The following is a 17,854-nucleotide window of genomic DNA, read 5'->3' as shown; positions in this document are numbered from 1 at the left end:
TCTATATATCTATATATAATATATGTATGTATATGTTTTTATATATTTATTATTGATTTCATATATCTTTATATATTAAAAGTGTCTATCTAACGGCATTTCTTGGTTTAACAGAATATACCTTAAAAACAAAAGAATATTCTGTTAAATTTAACGATGTTAATAGGTTTGCTCTCCCGTTAACAAATAAACCCAATAATTAAACCCAAAAAATTAAACAATCTTTTTTTTAAATTAAAAAAAAAAAATCATCTTACTTTTAAAATCCAATCTTTGGTTTACGATCAACCACATTTTTATTTTCTTACTTTTAAAATCCAATTCTCTCCCCAAATCATTCACATTTTTATTTTCTTACTTTTAACGTGAATTACTTTTCACCCATTTTCCTTTTGTTCACCAAATTAATAATAAAAAATGCCATATACAAATCTTATATATTTAATTTTATTAATCGGTTATGTATGAAAAATCATATAATATAATATAGTTATTATCATATTAAGTTATTGGGAAAAAAAACAAAAAAAGGAAAAAAAGGAAAAAAAATTACAAAAATACTTTGGGCCGGCCCATTAAACATTTATACAGTCCACATACAAATATTTACAAAAATACCATATGCACTAAGCCTTCAGCTGTACAGAGCGAACCATGAAGATGAAAATACGCGCTCGTTTCAAAACCGCAAAACAACCAAAATGAAACCAAAACGAGAAAAATACAACTATTAATTCTGGCAAAATCAACTGGAAAAGAAGACCTTCAATGATCTAAACTGAAAAATGACGAAAAAAAATCAGAAAAACTGTGAAGAAACTGAAATTACACATTTATTTTCTGTTTTATTCGATCAAAACAACTCCCCCTAATATCGAAATCCAAATTCATGAAATGTAGATGTGTAACAAACAGATCTGGAGCTCCCACCAAATCCAAAACAATGTATGATGTGAAAATTTTTTAAAAAAACTCATGAATAATACATCTACGTTATATACAGTTACATTTTGATTGATTACAAGTTTCCAATATAAATATATTTTTTAAAAAATAAAATAAGAAGAGTAAAATCGAATTAAGGTACAACCAGTTATGTATAAGTCTGTTTATTTTTTGTTTTGGTTGCCTTATAGTTGCATTATCGTTTTATGATAGTTTATATATTATGCAAGAATTTAATTTGATGGGGACTAAGAAATAGTAGTTATACATAGTAAGTTTTGTGCAAATAGTTGCATATTAATTTTATAGTGAAATAACATATGCAAGTAGCAAAACTATAATAAAACTACAAAACAACTGTATACAAACTAAAATACAGGAAAAACTCTTTGAACATCAACATCCATGATAAATCTCATTGTTACCCATTGATGATATAAAAATGGACAGGAAACAAGTAGATAAAAAATATATTAAAAAAAATACATACAGAAGGTGTATAATTTCAAAAATGGGGGAAAACCAAAAAGAAACCGAAAACAAACCTCGGTTCGAACATCAGCACCAACATTAGCTTTTTTCCCAGAAACGTCTTCAGCCATGATCAACTTCAACCTTCCTTCTCCTATTCTCAGAAGTTGGGGAAATTTTCTAAGAAATATAAACTTTAAATTTCTTCTTCGCAGGTCCACGACCCCCGTTTCAATACAGGCAGAGCAAAGTCGGAGTCACCATCTTCTACAACTGGGTACTTTCCTTTGGACTTATTTGCTACAGATTTAACACTCATTTTTAAATTTTTTTGGGCAATGGAGAAGGGGACGATGAAGAACAAGTAATAGCCATGAATATATATAAGTTCAGACCAAAGAAAACAGATGACAAATAGTTATGGAAAATCGGTTAGTGGAAGTTAGAAAAGAAAATGACATAAAATTGGGTAGTGAAAAAATGGGTTTTGATTGTGGTTAGGAAAGTATATCAGTTGTGGAGATTTTTTTTTATTAAAAAAAAAAAAGAAAACTGAAAAGATAATGAAAAAAAAGAAGGAAAAAAAGATAGGGAAAGCATGGATTGATAGGTGTCAATCAGGTGACGTGTGTAGTCACCTCACTTGTAATGCTGCCCCTGAAACTATATTACACGTACTGGTGCGATGTAGTTTTACACGCTCGTGTTGGCGGCAGACCCGTGTTCAGGCCGTAGCACCTGGTGCAATGGTGTTTCGGAGCTGGTTTGTTGAAGGTTTGGCTTCTTGGAGTGAAGCCGAGCGTCTCGAAGCTGCTATGACCCTTTGGGCGGTGTGGAAAGTTCGTAATGAGGTTGTTTGGAATGCTATTTCTCCTTCAAGTGAAGAGGTAATTCACGTGGCTAATGTGAATTTTTCGGACTGGTGCAATGCACAACAGTTCGAAAATGAAACTCTTCCTGTGCAATCAAGGGTGTTGTGTGACAAATGGTATCCTCCAAATTTTCCTTACATCAAAGTAAATGTTGATGGCGCTTTGTTCACTAACGAAGCTCGGTTTGGCATGGGTTTAGTGGCTCGTTGTGCGGCTGGGATGGTGCTGCAAGCAAAAACAGTGTTAAGGACTGGTCTTTTGCAGCCTCATGAGGTGGAAGCTCTCGGATTTAAGGAAGCTTTGAGTTGGATAAAGTCCAATGGTTGGGTGGGGGTCTTCCTAGAATCTGATTGTTTGAGAGTGATTAGTGATATTCAAAGCAATAAAAATATGGTCTCTCCTTATGGCCATATTATTTTAGAATGTAAGGCGCTTTGCGCCGAGATTGGTAATATCTCTTTGAGTTTTGTTAAGCGATCTGCTAATAGGGTTGCGCACCAGCTGGCGCGATCCTCTCTTTCTGAGGCTGATCGTATTTTTTCTAGTTTTTCTTTACCTTTTGTAATTTCATCTTTAGTTTTGGATGATTTGAAGTAATAAAGTTCCTACTTTTGCTCAAAAAAGAGTGACATTATGTGTATAGTGTGTGTAAGTAGTAAAATTGTAAATAAAAAAACTTAAAGTGTACAAAAGTAACAGCTGCCGTGTAGGAGTATATATGTAATAAAAAAGCTATTTTGTATTTTTGATGTAAAAATTTCTAAGTTATTTATATATAAAATTTATTTTTCTCTTTTTTTTTTTAAATTTTTTTATGAAAATTAATTATTTTAAATAAATAAAAAGCTATAATAATAAATATATGCGATTACATCAATTATATACATATACTTAATTTTTTTTATCTTTTTCAAAATATCTAATTCTTAAATATTTTTTTCTTTGTATTCTATTTTTTTTTACGTAAGTATTTATCATTTTCTTAATATAAATTATTCTATTATGTTTCTTTGTATTCTTAAATTTAAACTCTATATTAAAAAATACCTTTTTTTTTTAGAAACATAAAGTTACAGACTAATTTAATTAACAATGATCAATATAAATATTCAAGTATTTCAATAAATTCATAAACAAATAAATCAGAACAATTCAAAATCTCAAATCAAGAAAATTAAAAGTTTAGATTTATAATCTTTACAAATATGAAAAACTTAAATAGATCTATCTACCATTGTTGTTGTCGTTGCTTAGTTACTGAATTCTTAAACAAAAACCACTAAAACTTATATAAAACTAATATTTACGTGGCTCGCCACGTAACTCTCATCTAGTATATATATATTATGTTCTTATCATTCATAACATTTACAATATATGTGTGCCTATGATATGATAGAGAAAATCTATATAAATTATACATATATCCAGAAGATTATGTATCATCGATAAAATATTGCATATATCCTAAAGATTATGCATTCTCGATAAAATATTACATATCTCCTGAAGAATATGCATCCTCGATAATATATTGTATATATCCTGATGATTAAGCGTCCTCAATAAAATCTTGCATATATCCTGAAGATTATGCAAACGTAATATTCATTATATAGTTGATGAATATATAATGAAAGAGATGAATACATATTTATATATGGAACACTTCTTAATGGGTAATACCCATTGATGGGTGTTGCCCCTGATTTCGCCCAATATACGTGGACCAACCGGACAGGGACACGTGGATCAAGCAATTCACAATATTTGCTAAGTCTTTTTTATGCCACAAGGTAACGTCCCGGACATAGGTTTCGGAGAAGGCACGCGGAGTTTAAGGTGCTCCCGGAGGCTCAGACAACGCTAAGGCATCTCCGCGAGGTGTCAGGCTTCTCCTGAGCAATCAAGTCGCATTAAATGCCGCATGGGAGGAAGCGTGTTGGGACTGCAACACGCAATAAAGTCTGACGGCACAACCTCCAACCAGCAGCGCCACAGTAATGATCATTTAAGTCTAGCGACGGCTACACTGTGAAGAGTCACGTCAATCAAAAGGAAATAAGGACATTCCACATAAAAACCCTACAGCACCTAGGGATTTGACCATGCATTACTCATGGTATATTCATTGGGAATACCCAACTTTATGGATACTTACAGATACACTTGTAAGAACAATTCTAGGGATTACCCCACCAAAAACACTATAAATACCCCCTCAAAGCTCATTAAATGGGATCGAGAATCTTGGGCTGCATATGAGCAAGAAGAGTAAATACTCACCAAGAACATTCTCTGTATTTATAAGGGTGACATTCTCCCAAGTATAAACTCTGTATTAAATACATCCATAAATAAAAAAGACTCGTGGACTAAGGCTCATTAACGCCCCAACCACGTAAAAATCCTTCTCTCACTTTCTTACAGCTCAATAGTATTATAATATTTTACTAGTTGTCGAAAACCTCGGTCAACATTTTGGTGCTTTCATTGAGAGCTGAAGAAAGCTGCTAAAAACAAACATTTGACTTCACAAACATGGTGGAGACAAGAAGTACTCGTCAGCCTCGTCCTCTGGAAGACGCTCAAGACCCAAACGAGGAAGATGTAGCCTCAAGAGCAGCAGAGGAGTCTGAGGAAGAAGAAATAGTCCCCGATGATGACTACGAGGGAAACCTCGACGAGTATGCCTATGACGAAGGTAGTTACTCAGAACTGGTGCTTCTCAGACAAAAAGCTATCGATCACGAAGCTGAGATCGAAGCTGAGAAAGCGCAAAACCAGAAAATGTAGGAGGTGATGCTGGCCATGCAAAAAGCCATGGAAGCAGCTGGCATTCACGTGCACCCCAAGGCAATGACTGCTGGACTCGACAAGGAGCCAGCGACGTCTTCGCCTAATTCCCAGCAGCAGAAATCTAGGGAGCCTAGCCCTATAAGATACCCTGCTGAAGGGAATCAAACAAAAAACCCTACTTCTACCCCAGGGCGAAAGAAAAAGGTGCAGGATCCGCGAAAGGCCCGCTCAGATTTCCCTAAAGGGAAAGGTCCGCAGAGGAGCAAGCCCCAAAAAGGGAGCCTTGGCCCTCAGGATCGAGGGGACCGAAAAAGCGTTTCCGTACACCAAGAACCCGGGGGTAGAGGAAGAAGAGGACAGAGATGTCCTCCCGTTGATCTGAGAAATCAAATCAATGGGAACCAAGGTGATCTCCGGGATCACCTTGACCAAAAACGATACGGACCCGTGGTTTCCTCGGGTACGTTGAATGAAGGAATTATGGCGGAACTCGCCATACTTTGAAAAGACATTGCCCGAGTCTCCCGAAGGTAGAAGGGAGACGACTCCGACTCGGACAGCGAGGATCGAGAGCCATGTGCTAAGCACATCTTAGAGGCAGAGCTCCCTAAGAACTTCAAGATGCCCGAAATGGCAGCGTATACCGGGAACTCCGATCCCAGCGACCACCTGTCACGGTTCAACCGTGTCATGACGGTCATGAGGGTCAGCAATGACGCCAAGTGTCTGTGCTTCCCACTTACTCTAAGTGGGTCCGCGGAGGAGTGGTTCAAAAAACTGGAACCAGGATCCGTGGGCTGTTGGAACAAGCTACAGACCAACTTCCGGAGACAGTTTGTCGCCGCAAGAAAGGTCAATCTGGAGGTCAGTGCCTTGACTAATATCAAGCAACTGCCCACCGAGACCTTGAAGAATTACATTAAGAGGTTCCGAGAGGAAGCCTCGAAAACCAAGAAGGTTGATGACGGACAACAGCTTGCACTTCTCCAAGCAGGCATCCGTACTGGGACTCCTTTCTGGAATGAGTTGCAGCAATAAGGAGCTGCCAGCCTCTAGGACTTCCAGAAGAGAGTCCAAAAATATATCAACCTCAAAAAAGCCCAAATCGTGGCTTATGGGGGCTACTATCCCACTGGAATGGCAGGGTATATGCCAGGAGTATCGCCCTCGGGTACTGCCCCGGCTGCAACTCCACAAACAAGTGGCATACAATTCTCTGCTACCCCCGGGTATAGTCAGGGCCAAGCCTTGGCACTAGCGTCATCTCACTTTGGCAACCCGTCCGGAGTGAATGGGCAAGCTCCTTCACACTCTGCTCCGGCTGCTAGCCTGACAGGCCCTTCCCAGGGTTCAAGGAGTAAAAGATCCTCTAAAGGCAGCACCCGGACGGGAGAGAAGCGCCAGAAAAAGGGGTACACCCCCCAATATACTCAATACACGGAGCTGTCGGACTCCCAAGAGCGTGTTTACTTCGCTACTAGGAAAAATACACACTACCGGAGACCACAGCCGTTGTACAAAGATAGCTCCCGGAGAGATCTGAGCAAAAGATGCGAGTACCACAACGACATTGGTCATAGCACCAATGAATGTAAGAATCTCAAGGACGAGATCGAAAATCTAATCCGATTGGGCCACCTCTATGAGTGGATCAAGAATAGGTTGCCCCACCTCAATCCGGGTCAGGTGACCGTGGGTACGCCTCAGGGAACACCGGGGGGTACAGCAGGAGTATTGGCTCCAGCTGCTCCCACGGGTGACGCCCAGCATATCCCCGGTCTGCTGCCCCGGCCTAATGGAAGGGTAGCCATGATCTCCGGAGGTCCCCATATCGGAGGGATTACTCGCAAGGAGCGTAAGCGGTACGCCGGGGCCGCGAAACACAATGAGGTATGGGAAGTTACTCAACTCCCTACTCAAAGGCCCCGGTTGATGGACCAACCCATCACGTTCACGGAAGAAGACGCCAAGACGGTGCGCTTCCCTCATCATGACCCATTGGTCATAGAGACCCCCATCGCGAATAAAGTGGTGGCCAGAGTCTTAATTGACAATGGGAGTTCCGTGAACTTACTCTTCAAAGAAGCCTTCACCGCGATAGGCTTGACAGATCGGGACCTCTCACCCAGTGGGTCCCAGCTCACAGGGTTTAACGGGACGACACTTATCCCAATGGGAAAAGTAAGGCTCCCCGTGACCCTGTGCCCGGACACCCCCCAGAGCACATTCAAATACTGCACCTTCGTAGTGGTGGACTGTCCGACAGCCTACAACGCGATCCTCGGCCGACCGGCCCTGGTAGACTTTGGCGCGGTCACTTCAATCCGGCATCTGTGCCTAAAGTTCCCTACCCGGGAGGCCGGAGTCGGAACTGTGAGGGGAAACCAGGGGGAAGCAAGGCAATGTTACAATGTCGCAACCCACCTGCCCGTGCTTATGGTCCGGGAGTCAGCTGAGCCAGAAGTGGCTGAAGAGGATGAGTTGGACCCCCGTGTAGGGTCCGAAAGAATCGTGGAACCAATGGAGGACGTCGAAGAAGTATCAGTGTGCAACGTCGACTCCACCAAGGTACTCCGGTTAGGGAAGAACCTAGACCCGGAGGAAAAAGAAAAAATAATAAAAACACTGAAGGGCGCCATCGACATCTTTGCATGGCGCCAAGAAGACATGACTGGCATAAGCCCTCGTGTCATCACACATGTACTGAACGTCAATCCGGACATGCCTCCCGTCCAGCAAAAGAGACGCCCGCTCGACTCGGTGAAAGCCGAAGCTCTAGAGAAAGAGGTGGACAAACTTTTGACTAACGGCATGATCCGCGACGTGTATTATTCGGAGTGGCTGGCCAATCCGGTCCTGGTGCCCAAGCCGAACGGAACTTGGCGAGTTTGTATAGACTTCACCGATCTAAACAAAGCTTGTCCAAAGGACTGCTTCCCGCTGCCCAGGATCGACCAGATGGTAGATGCCACTTCCGGATTCAAACTGCTATCCTTCATGGACGCCTATGCTGGGTACAATCAAATAAAAATGCATACGGCAGACCAGGAGTGCACTAGCTTCAGGACCGATAAGGGGGTATACTGCTACCTAGTCATGCCTTTCGGACTGAAAAACGCCGGAGCAACCTATCAAAGAATGGTTAACCGGATGTTTAAAGGCCTCCTGGGGCGAAACATGGAGGTTTACGTGGACGACATGCTCGTCAAATCCAAAGCATGCAACAGCCATGCAAGCGACTTAGAAGAATGCTTCGAAGTTGTCTGGAGATACGGCATGAAGCTCAATCCAAAGAAATGCACCTTTGGGGTCAAATCAGGAAAGTTCCTGGGTTTCATAGTCAGCCAAAGGGGGATCGAGGCAAATCCGAAAAAAATCCAGGCTCTCCTGAATATGCCATCCCCCAAAAATTATAAAGATGTGCAGAGCCTGACCGGGAAGGTAGCTGCATTGAGCCGTTTTATCTCACGGTCCACGGACAAGTGCATACCCTTCTTCAACGTGCTAAAGAAGTGCCAAAAGTTCGAATGGTCGGACGAGTGCGAGGAGGCATTCAAAAAGCTAAAAGAGCACATGGCCAAGCCTCCTATCCTATCAAAACCCGTCCTCGGAGAAGACCTATTTCTTTATTTGGCCGTCTCCGAACACGCAGTCAGCGCTGCCCTGGTCCGGGAAGAAGAAAAAACTCAGCATCCCGTGTACTATGTCAGCAAGCGCATGATAGGGGCCGAAACAAGATACCCGGTCATTGAAAAACTGGTGTTTTGCCTCCTGATGGCGTCAAGGAAGTTGAGGCCATACTTCCAAGCCCATCCGATCGAAATTCTGACCAATCACCCGCTCCGGCAGGTCCTCCAAAAACCTGAAGCATCCGGAAGGCTCCTCAAGTGGGCAATGGAGCTAAGTCAATTCGACTTGCACTACATACCCCGAATTTCTATAAAAGGCCAAGCCTTGGCGAACTTCATTACTGAATGCAACGAAGCCGAGGCAACCGCGAATACGCCGGTATCGCCGATTCCCACATGGAGGGTATTTGTGGACGGAGTTTCCAATGAGAACGGTTCTGGAGCTGGAGTGGCTATGATATCACCAACTGGACTGCGACTCCAGGCGGCCCTCCGGTTTGACTTCGCAGCTTCAAACAATGAGGCCGAATATGAAGCCCTGATAGCAGGGCTGAAATTAGCAAAAGCTGTAGAAGCCAAAAGAGTGGAAGTCTACAGTGACTCCCAACTGGTCATAAACCAGGTATCCGGAGAATACCAAACCCGCGGCGAGCGGATGGCCGCGTACGTAACAATAGTCCGAGAGCTGCTCCACGAGTTCGCGGACTACAAAATAGAAAGAATCCCCCGAGAAAAGAACGCTCACGCGGACTGTCTGGCTAAGTTAGCCTCGGATAGCGAAATTGAAGAGCTGGGGGTAGTACCAGTGGAACACTTCGCAGAGCCAAGCGTCAAAATAAAAGAGACCACACTAACGGTTGGGCAAGAACCCAGCTGGATGGTCCCCATCATAAAATACATAACAACAGGTGAGTTGCCCCAAGAAAGGGCACTGTCTCGGAAGATTCAGTATCAGGCTCATCGTTATGTAATGATGGATCAAATTCTCTACCGAAGAGGACTCAGCATGCCTTATTTAAGGTGTGTATCGGACCCTGAAGCTAGACAAATCATGCTAGAGGTCCACGAAGGGTTCTGTGGAGATCATACGGGATGACCTAGTCTCTCAAAGAAAATATTGAGGCAAGGGTACTTCTGGCCAACAATGAAAAAAGATTGTATAGACTATGTCCAAAAGTGTGACTCGTGTCAAAGGTACGCGAACATACCGAGAGCTCCTCCAAATGAAATCACCTTGATGACTAGTCCCTGGTCCTTCGCGGTTTGGGGAATAGATCTTATTGGGTCCCTGCCAACAGGAAAAGGAGGAGTAAAGTATGCAATAGTAGCAGTAGACTACTTCACCAAATGGACAGAGGCTGAGCCTATGAAGACAATAACTGCTAAGAAAGCATTGGACTTTGTTATTAAAAACATAGTGTGTCGATATGGCTTGCCTCACAAAATAGTCTCTGACAATGGAAAGCAATTTGATTGCGAGGAATTTACTGACTTCTGCAACCAACACGGAGTAGTGAAAAGCTTCTTCGCGGTGGCCAGACCTCAAACAAACGGCTAGGCGGAAGCAGTCAATAAAATCCTAAAGGTCACTTTGAAGAAAAAGTTACTGGCCTGCAAAAACAACTGTCCTGAAGAGTTGCCAAGGGTGTTATGGGCCTACCGGACGACCCCCAGAACCACGACCGGTCACTCGCCTTTTTCAATGGCGTACGGTTGTGAAGCGATGGTCCCGGTAGAAACGTTATTCCCATCCCACAGGAGGACGACTTACGATCCTGCCACGAATAAAGCTTTGCTTCAAGAGGCTTTGGATCAAGTCGAAGAACTCCGGGATGAGTCTCAGATACGGATGGCAGCTTATCAGAAGAAGGTGACCAAGTATTTTAACTCTAAGGTTAAAAACAGAAAATTCGCTATTGGGGATATGGTCCTAAGAAGAGTCTTCCCAGCCACCCAGGAACCCAGAGTGGGGGTACTTGGGCCAAATTAGGAAGGACCATATGAAATCGAGGACGAAATCGGCTCCGGGACTTACAAACTAAAAAGAATGGATGGAACCATTGTGCCAAGAGCCTGGAATGCCGATCACCTCAGAAAATATTACCAATAGCAAAAATATAACTTAGACTTTGTTCAAAGAGTTTGTACCGTCCAAATGTATACCTCCTCTACATGTTGAATAAAACTGAGTGCCTTAAAAACAAAGTTTCTATGCCACTCAGGGGGGTACTAGGGTATACCGCACGGACAGACAAAAAACAAACTAAGTAAAATATCCTGACCCAAAGGGCAGGTCAAAAAGTATGCACAAAAATAAAAAGCATAAGTATAAAAATCCTGATCCAAAGGACAGGTCAAAAAGAGAAATATGTGGCAAAAGAGAGATCACATATAAATATCCTGACCCAAAGGGCAGGTCATATATATACAAATGGCCCGGGGACAGGCCTTAAAAAATTGTCTCCCCTTCAAATAAAAAACTGCTACCTAAATATATTGTCCCAAGGTAGCAGCAAATACGTACAAAAAAAAAAGAGATGTAATAATAATAAAAGAAGTGGGTGGAATCCTAGTTGTACTGGGTTAATCTCGAAGCAGCTCAGTCAATGCGCGGAGGAAGGCGAGGTCCAATACGCGCCTCTACCATGGCATCAAGCTTCTTCTTCTTCTCCCGAAATTTGGCAATCATTTCCTCAGGTTTGGGGTAGAAGGTAAGCTTGATGTTTTGGTCGTTGGTAGACCAAGCCATGAAGACTCCATCGTTGAAGCGCTTTGGGCACCGGCCGCAGGAAACAGGAGAAAGGAGCTCGGCTCTTTTTGCCTTCTTGGTGGCTTGTTCCTTGAAGTCCCTGAGCTCCTTCAGCTCCGCGGCTAGAGCGGCCCTGGACTCTAAGTTCGCTTGGTGAGTTTCCTCTAAGGATCTCACCTTGGCAACCATCTCGTCCAAGGCTTCCCTGGCCTCCCGGAGCTCCCGCTTGGCCTTTGCAGCAGCCTCACTTTTCGCCCTCAGCTCCTCTTGATGCTGAGCCCGCTGGGCCTCATCCCGGATCATGGCCTCCGCTTGGGCTTCCCTCCGCTTGGCCTCCTCCTCATTGGCCTTGGCAGCCACCTCCCAGCGCTCAGCAGCCTCCTGGTAGAGCTGCCTCTCCGCAGTTTGATCCTGAAGGACCTTCCTGACGTCGTTCATGTCCCCAAAATCAGACAGAACGAAGCCATGGTTAATAATGTTCTTGGAGAGGCGGCCAGCCTCAGCAGCAAGCTGAACAACAACACAAGTGTAAGAAAGAATCCCCGAAAAGAAAAATGAAGGGAAAAGCAAAACTACAAAGCACTTACCACAGTGAGGGAGTGGCTGAGGTCCTGGACCTGAAAGATAGAGTTCAGGGAGGCGCAAGTTGCGAACCGCTTAGGTGCGCACCGGGTAAGTTGAGAAGCAAACTCGCCAGTCATCTCCGCGGCGAAGGGAGCCAACGTGGGCCCAAGGAAGCGACGGAACCAGTCCGATAGGGGGTCCAAGTTAAGGTCTCACGGATCCTGGTACTCCGGGTTGTTGATGGTTTCCTGCACCTCAACCCGCAAAACCCTCCTAAGGGCTTCCACCTCGGCATACCCCCGGGAGTATTCGTCCATGGCATAGTTATGCTTGGCTATCCGGAGCTCTTGCCTCACCTCATCTCCAGGAACTGGAGTCAGCACAATGTTGGGAGGAGCAGGATGCTCTTCCATGGGGGAGACCCCACCATCAAAACCATGGGCAGGAGTGTCAGCTCTCCGAGGCCGCTTAGGCTCGTCATGGGCAATCATTTTGCCCTTGCGCTTGCGAATCAGAGCAATTTCAGGCTCTTCTTCACCTTCTTCAGCTTCCTCAGGAAGAGCCCGGAGCTCTCCTGCACCTTCGGCAACTTCCTCAGAAAAGCCCCATTGCTTTTCTTGACCTTCTCCCGGCAGCACCTCCTCGTCATCCACTAAATCAATAGTGTCGGGGGGAGCGCTGGAAGAAATCTTTAGAGTAGGGGCTATTGGGGAAGAAGTAAAGGCCGAAGGAGCCTCAGGAGTGTGAACCCCAACAAGCTGATCCAAGATGGCATCCATGGAAATACCTGCTACAACAAAAATAAGCAAGTGTTAGAACATCCGTGAGAAACCACTTACACAAGATATGGCAAATAAGCTACTCCTACCCGGACTTCCTAATTCGGCCCTAGCAAAGTTCTGAACTTTTACGCTGGCAGCATCATCTCCGAGATAGCTGTCCGAAGGCCGGAACCAGCTGGATGTAATGTAAGCTGAGGGACCTAAGGGAACAGGTTCCGGAGGACCAGAACCCATCCAGGACCGACCTAGGAAATCTCCTAAGTTTGAAAAATAAAATTCCTTCAAATGATCCCCCCACCGGGTCGAGGGCATCCTAAACCTATATAGACGCTCGCCGAACCCTACGGGCCTACGACTGGCATATTCGCCAACAGAAGGAACATAATGAATTATCAAAGGAGACTTACCGCCGGCGCCGGAAGTGCTGGCACCAGGAGCCCCAGTGTTTGGCTCTGGAACCGAAGGTTGTGGCCTGGGAGCCCTTCTCTCCGACGAATCCTCAATGTGAAGGGGCCTCCCGGCACGTCGATCTCCAATCTCTTCTTGAAGAATCTTGTCAAAAGATTTAGCCTCGGACTTCCCGGCAATCGCCTGGCTTCTTCTCTCCCCCGGGCTACCCACATGGAGCACCCTCCCGGAGGCCGCCTGGGCCTTAGAGTACGCCTTCTCCTGGGCCTTCCGGTAGAGATAATCCTGGTATTTCTTCTCTGCCGTGGCAATGATCTCGTCCCGGAAGGTCTTCTCTGCGACCGGCGCCCTCACATTGGGACAGATGACCCGGGAGAGGTTAGAGTCTTCCACGGATTGATGCGGAAGGATAAGTTTGGCCTTCCTGCAGTTCTCCGTAGTGACCAAACCCCCGACGTCAAGATCGGCTCGGTCATAAGAAGCAAAGGCCTGGGCTCTCCGGAGAAAGGTCTGGGTAGGGGCGGTCCGCTGATATGGAGGGATCCTCACCCACTCAGTGAGGAGCTCCGGGTGGTCCATTGCCCTAAATCCGGAGGAAAAGAAAAAGCGATGGCGATACTCCTTGACGTGAGTCTGCCTATTATACGGGACCACCCCTTCGTTAGCAGGGTGGATCCGGAACCCATAAAAACCATCCTTAAGTTTGTCCCCCTTCTTGGGGACGGACACAAGTTCATAAAAGTACAAAATTTCCGCCGGGCGGGGAGATCCCCATCCTCGGGCGGCATAAAAAATAAACAAGCCTGAAAGAAGGCGGTAAGCTTGGGGAATGAGTTGATATGGCGCAAGGCCGACAAAAACAAGAAAATTGAAAAAGTAATCCTGAAGAGGAAGCATGGCACCGACCATCAAGTGCGTTTGGCTCCAGGCTCCGAAGCCGCCATAATTGTGGTTGGGCGTCTCCGCATCGCGAGGTGGCCGATGGTAGGTTCCTGAGGTGGAAGGCTTGATCCCAGCAACTTCCACAATGTTCTCCAGTTGGTGGGGACAGGTCAAGGTGGAATGAAGCTCGGCCACTTCCCATCCGGTTGCCCGGGACTTATACCCCTCTTGGGCAACGGGTCCCAAGGAGACCTCCTCAAGAGTAGCCATGCGCTTCCCGCTTTTCTTTGAGGACTTCGAGCCAGAAGCAGACATTTTTCTATTTCTGTAAAAAAGAGTAAAATTCCAACAGTTAGGCCCCATACCAAACCCTAAATTGAGAGAAAGGGAATGGGGGTCCCCTAACCGCTGGAAAGAGGCCCCCTCCGGACACGTGTCACACGGGAAACCCTAGAAGGATTCCCTGAACAAATATCGGGTGCAGTAAATTCGCAGAAGATGGCTTTACACGATAAAGGAAACAGAAAGAAAAGATCCTATTCTATGCCCTAAGCAACCATTGTACGAAGAGCGTATGGCCTTCTACAAGGAAAATACACAATAACAACAGAGGCATGATAATGGCGATCCCACAACTAGAGCAGTAAATTCAAAACAGACTACATGAAGAACCTAAACACTTGCATGCCCAGAAATCTCGAATGCAAACCCAGAAAAGAACAAACAGAATGAGTAATAGCGTGCCATTCAATATGCCAAAGAGTGCAAAAAACTTACAATGAAGTGTTGAACTGGGGGTCCTGATGCAAGTCGAGTGAAGACGAGAAGGACTGGTAGCAGCGAGCAAAGAAGAACTGGCAAAATCGCAAAGAGTTCAAAGGCTTCGTGCTGAGTCTGAGAATTTTCTCTCTGGATAATTCGAGCAAAGTTGGCAAGAAATGGGAAGTAACCGAAATGAAGGAAAGATGGTGGCTTTTATAGGCAAAAATGCATGAGGAACAGGCGTCACCACCTACCAATCGAACGGTGGGGGAAGCGCACGATTCAAATACCCAAAGATCAACGGGCCAAATTAATTTACAATAAAGGCGGTGGAAACGCTTGAGTATCCGTCTGACACCATTAATGCGCCGTATCAATCAATGGGCGTGAAACGAATCGACCTCTGCAAAAAGTGAATCGCTGCATTAAATGCCATCATTAAATACACCCTCACGCGCTTTAAGCTCGTGCCAGGAAACCGAGGAGTCAACCGGAGGCACCTGAACAAGCCTTGTTTCATTTTTCAAATAAACAAGGCTTGGGGGGTAAATGTTGCCCCTGATTTCGCCCAATATACGTGGACCAACCGGACAGGGACACGTGGATCAAGCAATTCACAATATTTGCTAAGTCTTTTTTATGCCACAAGGTAACGTCCCGGACATAGGTTCCGGAGAAGGCACGCGGAGTTTAAGGTGCTCCCGGAGGCTCACACAACGCTAAGGCATCTCCGCGAGGTGTTAGGCTTCTCCTGAGCAATCAAGTCGCATTAAATGCCGCATGGGAGGAAGCGTGTTGGGACTGCAACACGCAATAAAGTCTGACGGCACAACCTCCAACCAGCAGCGCCACAGTAATGATCATTTAAGTCTAGCGACGGCTACACTGTGAAGAGTCACGTCAATCAAAAGGCAATAAGGACATTCCACATAAAAACCCTACAGCACCTAGGGATTTGACCATGCATTACTCATGGTATATTCATTGGGAATACCCAACTTTATGGATACTTACAGATACACTTGTAAGAACAATTCTAGGGATTACCCCACCAAAAACACTATAAATACCCCCTCAAAGCTCATTAAATGGGATCGAGAATCTTGGGCTGCATATGAGCAAGAAGAGTAAATACTCACCAAGAACATTCTCTGTATTTATAAGGGTGACATTCTCCCAAGTATAAACTCTGTATTGAATACATCCATAAATAAAAAAGACTCGTGGACTAAGGCTCATTAACGCCCCAACCACGTAAAAATCCTTCTCTCACTTTCTTACAGCTCAATAGTATTATAATATTTTACTAGTTGCCGAAAACCTCGGTCAACAATGGGAACTAAAAAAAATTAATAAGGTAATAATCCAATAACCTTTTTATGGCAAGTTTCTAAAAATTATTTTTTTTTAAAAAAAATTATATTTATTTTTTATAAAATTAGAAATAATAATTACAACTAATAATTTGAAAAAAAATTATAAATTATTTTTTAAAATTAATTAAAATTACTACTTTATTATTTTATGAAATTATGAGTTTATTAATAATTTATTATTGTAAAACTAAAAATCATTTACATGTATATTAATATGTTTTTTTTATTAGAAGAATAGGAGCTTGATTGTGGAATCCAATTTTCTTAATATTATTCACATTCTTAAAAATAAAACGCTACAATACTTCTTAGTTCTTACTTAGGCTATCATTGTTAGAAAAATATTATTACCATCCAATGATTTTTTGATATTACCATGAATCATTCTCCTAGAATAACTAATGAGGTGTTGTTCATTATTTATATTTTTAAGATTAGAAGATGATAATCTTGTCTAGGGGTCAAATATAATTTTTTGTGCTGAAATTCTTGTGTTGGCAATTGCCATTATTCAATAATGTTTATGACACTTTTTTCTTCCTTCATTTTTTTTTTGTTAAAATTTTCTTCATTGGTTTTGTTTTTATAGATTTGGTATGCTCAAGTATTTTAAAAAAAATAAAAAAATATAAATAATTGTTAATTATTATAAAATTACAGATTTTAGGTTTAATTTTTTTTTTTATACATTATATATGTATTACAGTTTAAAGCTTAAAATTATTATTTTTTTATTTTCAGTAATGCAATTTAGAATTCTAGTATGAAGAAATTTTATAAAAAGATAAATATACACTTTTTTTCTTTTTAATCTTTAAAATTATTTTTATTAAAAAAAATAGTTTGTTAATTTTTCTAGTGTGTTTTATTTTTTAAATAACAATTCCATTTATAAATTTTTTATTTCTATTAATAGTTTTATCTATTTTAGGAATATAGAGAATAACAAAATAAGAAATATTAATTTTTTAATATTTAATTAATGATTATAAATATCAACCATTAGATATTTGATCCAATGGTCAAGAATAAAATACCCATACATGGGTAATACCCATTAAGAGCATACCCATTTATATATATATGTTCTTGTATTATTTGAGGACAATAAAAATTAATCTAATATCGATATAGATTTTGACAAACATTTCCTGAAGTAAATATTTTACTTTTGTCGAAAAAAAAATAATTGTATTTATGTGAATACAACTAAAGAATAATTAAAAATGATTATTATTGATGCAATTTTATAATGGGTTTTGAATACCCAAAAAGAATGTTAAGAAAATTGCATTGAAACATCAAAGTATAAGAATAACAATGAGCATGACTAATGTTATTTTAATACATGAGACATGTATTTATTGTTCATCATTCCTTGCAGAGAATGATACGAATTGAAGTCAATTAATTTTAAAGATTGTTCGTATTAGTCATGTTATTATACATTGTTATTACTTGCAATGTTAGAAATTATTGAATCTGACATATATTAAAGATTAAATTTTGCACACATCTTGGAGACTACGCAAAAATTGCATTTCTATATTTTTTGAAATATCGTAAAAGAAATTGCTGAATAATTTCTTATATTTTTATGGATGAACAAGTAATA

General features: G+C 42.4%; 1 protein-coding gene across 1 annotated transcript; it reads left to right on the top strand.

Annotated features, from left to right (window-relative positions):
- The first annotated feature begins 1,979 nt into the window (after nucleotides 1-1,979).
- On the top strand, nucleotides 1,980-2,885 carry LOC133036891 (uncharacterized). Its single transcript, XM_061113662.1, has one exon. It carries the CDS (start codon nucleotides 1,980-1,982, stop codon nucleotides 2,883-2,885), a length of 906 nt encoding a protein of 301 aa, XP_060969645.1.
- The last annotated feature ends 14,969 nt before the right edge of the window (nucleotides 2,886-17,854 follow it).

The sequence above is a fragment of the Cannabis sativa genome, chromosome 4, assembly GCF_029168945.1.
Source record: "Cannabis sativa cultivar Pink pepper isolate KNU-18-1 chromosome 4, ASM2916894v1, whole genome shotgun sequence".
Taxonomy (NCBI): Eukaryota; Viridiplantae; Streptophyta; class Magnoliopsida; order Rosales; family Cannabaceae; genus Cannabis; species Cannabis sativa.
The sequence above is the reverse complement of the archived record's forward strand: the minus strand, read 5'-3'. Positions and strand labels throughout refer to the sequence as shown.

What these genes read in the sequence shown, in the direction of transcription:
- LOC133036891 (XM_061113662.1), top strand. Translation starts at nt 1,980, where the DNA reads ATGAAAAAAAAGAAGGAAAAAAAGATAGGGAAAGCATGGATTGATAGG.